This window comes from Myotis davidii, unplaced genomic scaffold (assembly GCF_000327345.1).
Source record: "Myotis davidii unplaced genomic scaffold, ASM32734v1 scaffold181, whole genome shotgun sequence".
Classification (NCBI taxonomy): Eukaryota; Metazoa; Chordata; class Mammalia; order Chiroptera; family Vespertilionidae; genus Myotis; species Myotis davidii.
In genome coordinates this window covers 2,495,905-2,500,108 of record NW_006291504.1, presented here as the reverse complement: position 1 = coordinate 2,500,108, position 4,204 = coordinate 2,495,905, and the positions used below count along the sequence as shown (strand labels likewise).

Below are 4,204 nucleotides of genomic sequence, written 5' to 3'. Positions count from 1 at the left end.
GCCAAAGTCACCCAGAAGGGGCGCAGCCTGGACCACCCAGAAGGTCCCCTCCTCAGGAAGAGGGGTGACCACCCACCTGCAGCCACTGAGCTCCCAGCGCATCTGGGCACAGCTGCCTCGGGCAGTGGCTGCTGCACCTCCTCTCCTGGAGAGTACCTGGACGCACAGAGGCTGGAACCTGGCTTTGCGAGGGCAGAGCGGTTGGTTGGGTCTGGTGGAGCCCAGGAATGGGGGGGGGGGGTGCGGACATCTCTGAGCGTCTCTATTTAAAAAGAATCCTGTTGTGCGCTTTTAAACAGAAAGTTCCTGCTCCACCTCACCTCCGCTTCCCTGGGGCCTGACCTTGGGGAGGGGAACTGCTAGGCAGGAAGAGAAAAGCCCTCCCTCCTTGGCTCACTTCCCAAGTCCCTACTGACCCCCCCTCCCTGGGCCTGGGCGCTGGGGCGGCAGAGCGCCCGCTGGGGATGCGCCTGGACTGATAGCAGAGGAGACACAAGGAAGGCCGCTTGCTAAGCGAATCTCCATCCTGAAATACCTTGCTTATTACACTGTAATTCCCCCTTCTTCCCACCCCCGCGAGCTCATTAAATTCATCCCTGAATCTCAGGCCGGAAGGAAAAACAAAAACAAAAAAGCTTGTAGAAGGACCAGAGCCCGTGGGGCCATCTAGGCCAAGGGTCCCTCCGGGAGGGAGGCTCGTAGCCGCCGGTCCACCAGCTTTCCCAGCGCGCGCAACCTCCCCATTGCCCAAGCGACTGGGGCAGACTTCCAGATTTAAAACGACGTCGTTTATTTCAATTTTGCTTTCACATTCTGTTCCATACAATCAACACTCCTAAAGGAACCTCTTGACCAAGAGCCTGGTGATGAGCGCCAGTCCCGGCCCCGGCCGGTAAGGAGGGCAGGCCTGGACTTGGAGCGGCGGGAAGGAAACGCTGCCTGGAACGGGGAGCGTGCCGCGGGAGCGCACGGCGGAGCCGCCCAGGGGCAAAGGCATGGGAAGCACGCCCCTCTGGGCAGCGGGTTCCAGCTCCTGCGATTCGCGTTATTCCCAGTGCACGTGGACTTCGAAAAAGCTTCAGGACCGGCAACCCCGCCTGGTCTAGTAAGATTTCGGTCAAATTTCTTATGTTCGCGCCAAAGCAGGGGACACAGGGGAGTGCAGGGCTGGCCCCGGGCCTGGTGCGGGGAGGCGCGCTTGGGCGGCTGGGCGCGGTAGCCCTGGCAGCTGACCTGGTTGCAGGGTCGCAGGCTAGCCCGCCTCCCACACTCGGAGCCTCGCCCTTCTGCACCCTGACCCTCACACCTCGCAGCTGGGGGAGACGCGGAGTTGAGAAAGCGGTGTCAGAGAAAGAAAAGTCCCACTTGGACTTTATTGGATGAAAGCAAATTGAACTCCTGGCTATTCACACGTATGTTACAGAGGACGGACGCCGAAGGGCCCGGAGGAACCCCGGCGACGGTTAGTTGGAGCCACAGAACACGAGGGGGTCGACAAGCGTCAGAATATCAAGCAGCCTTGGGTTTCACGATCACTCCGAACGGGGACATAGAAATACGGAAACACGGCCGGTGTCCACTGGGAAGTCCTTCGTGTACAAAGGATATATATATTTATATATATATTTTAAACCAGTCACCACCCAGGTGAGTCCTTTCCCTGCTAAGCAGCAGCCGAGGACGAAGTATCTTCAGCTAATGGACTCGAGCGGTGGGTGTGAGTAGAGCAGGACTCGCCAAATGAAAAACCGCCGCCTCCATCAGGAAACGAAAATACAAACTTACCCCCTGCGGCTAAGACGGGGGAGGGGCGCAGTGGATTTCAGCAGGGGACCCGGGAGGGAAGGCATTTCCCGTTCTACAGTGAAATACAAAGTTTCTTTTCGGTAACCCGTGGAGAACGGGGACAGGGGGGCGGTGAGGACCGATGACGAGGCGGTCTCTCTCTTCCTCCGACACTGCAACTGGAAGGGGGAGGCAGCCTGTTTTTGGAAAGGGGAGTGCGCAGAGCTAGCTGGGATCTACTTCTCCAAATGAGTAACCGGACATAGTCTTCCCACCGCCTCCGCGGGCTGCCTGCGCGCGCCTTTCGCAGGATACAGTTGCATTACGTGGGGGAGGGGGGCAGTTTCGAGTCCTTTACGTGTCGGCCTCCTGCTCATCCCCCCTCTCCTCCTGCCTCGCCCGCTCCCGGCCTCCTGCTCCGGAGATGAGGCCGTCAGAGGGGAAACACCAGGAACCCGGAGAAGGTCGAGTACTTCCAGCCGCCCATCAGGTTGCCCCGCTCCAGCTTGAGGTAGGCCCGGTCGCCTTTCTCCATCTGGATGAGGACTCCGTTGCTGGCGGCCTCCCGGGTCACGTCCTGGTCACCGGCGAAAGCTGAAATCACCGGCCACCCATTTAACATCAGGCTCACCTGCGAGAGAGAAAGGCTCGCTTCAGGGTGGCAGCCAAGATGGTACCTAAGCGGCAGTAGAGATGGGACCTGCGCGCTGAGCGCTCAGCCTTAAAGGCCAGGAAGTGGGAGGCGCGAGGGCGGGGGGCGAGGGGCGAAGCGGGTGTTAGAAAAGGGGCTTTGCAGGTTACTGCCGAGGGTCCAGTGGGGACAAAAGGCGCCCATCTAGATGAGAGAGGATGGGTCTGCCCCTCACCGGAGTCACCTTCATTTGCCCATCGCATCCTGAGGGCGCTTTTTTTTAATTCAATTTGAGCGACCCCTAAGTGGCTCAAGCGCCCTGACACCTTAGTCCCCGCTCCCCTCAATCCCACCCCCAAGGCTCAAACTGAAACTCAGACAACCCCGCTCTTGGTGCTTCTGGGAAAACAAACACACACACACAAAAAAACCCTGGCTCCCCCAGCTCTTAGCTGCCTGGCCGAACACGGAGGAGACGGGGGAGGAGCCGGGCGAGGCTTCGGACTACAGAGAAATCTCGCGCAGAGCTGCATTCCGCGCTCCATCCCCAAATCCCAGGCTCGGTTCCTGTCCAGCTCCGGCCGCTCCCCGCACCTGCTGCCTCGTTTTGCCCTTGCGGTGGCCTCGGCAGCCAAGGGCCCCGCGCGCCCCATCTTCCCAGCCGCGCATTCCATCTCGGTCTCACCCCAAAGGAAACCTAGACACCTTCGAGAACCCTGGGAGCCAGCGAGAGCGGGCTGGGACGAGACTGGAGCCGGGAGGGAGTGGCACGATGCCCCTTCCCTTCTTCCTCCACCCTTCACCGGCTCGGGCTCCGCGCCGCTAGTTCCAAGACCCAGAGCAGGTCCACGAAGGAACCGAGGAGGCCACCTGGGCGCCCTGCGCAAGGCTGGCGCACCCGCGTCCTGCCGGCTTCGGCGCCGGAATTAGGGCTCGGGGCACTGTCCGTGGTGCTGAAGGGCGGGCGTCAGGGAAATCTGTCGGCAGCGGGAAGTGCCTGTGATGCTAAAGCAACCTCTACGGGAAATCCCTGCAGTCTCAGAGGAAAGCGCGAGAGAAACCTCTCTGAGGGGCTCAGAAGGCTGGAGGAGCGAACCTCTGTCTTTGGGGAGGGGATTAGGTTCCAAGAGCCAAAGGCAGGAGAAGCAAGGCGCAGCCCACGCCACCGAAGCAAGAGGCCCTGCTACTCAGCCGGACGGGCCGGGCCGTGCAGCTGCTCCTCTTTTCTCCCACTCCCACGCGGCCGCTCACTCCCGCGGCTAGCAGCCCTCTACCCGGGCCGGGCCTGGCCCGGAGGCGGCGGCTGACCTGGATGGTCTGTCTGTTGTAGACTTTTACCACGTGGAAGTTAAAACTGTAGATCCCTTTGCGCGGGGCGATGAAAGTGCTGCGTTCTGAATCAAAGTTGTTCCCGATGTTCACTAGTACCTATAACGAGACGGGGGCGGAGGGGAGCAGGCAAGAGTCAATCCGAACTCTGCCACCGCGCCTCCGCAGAGACCTTGGGGAATAGGGGCGCCCACCTTCCGCCTCTCCCCGACCCCCTACCAGTCCGGGCTGCGCGTAGCGCTCACCTGGTCGAAGTAGATGATCATGGTGCGGTTACTCATCTCGGAGGGCTCGTGGTTGGTGCTCCTGATGGCAGAAAAGGCCACCTTGGCGCTGCCGGAGCGCACAGAGATGCCCAGCGCTGTGCCCGTGGGGTCGGACGTGGGGTTGGAGTCGCACACCACCAGGCACTTGCCCTCCAGCACGATGGGTTCCGTCTCATTCTGCCCCCGGGCCGGG

General features: G+C 61.0%; 1 protein-coding gene across 2 annotated transcripts in view; it reads right to left on the bottom strand.

Annotated features, from left to right (window-relative positions):
• Nucleotides 1-766: 766 nt before the first annotated feature.
• CBLN1 (cerebellin 1 precursor) overlaps nucleotides 767-4,204 on the bottom strand; it is a 31,338-nt gene continuing 27,900 nt past the window's right edge. The window contains exons 3-5 of one of the 2 annotated variants that reach the window (XM_015564681.1): nucleotides 3,991-4,204; nucleotides 3,725-3,844; nucleotides 767-2,416 (exon numbers count right to left, since the gene is read on the bottom strand). In XM_015564681.1, coding sequence (XP_015420167.1) covers nucleotides 2,219-2,416; nucleotides 3,725-3,844; nucleotides 3,991-4,204 — 532 coding nt within the window. In that variant the 3' untranslated portion in view covers nucleotides 767-2,218. The remainder of the gene's footprint in view (nucleotides 2,417-3,724; nucleotides 3,845-3,990) is intronic. The other variant, XM_015564682.1, reaches the window with a different exon arrangement.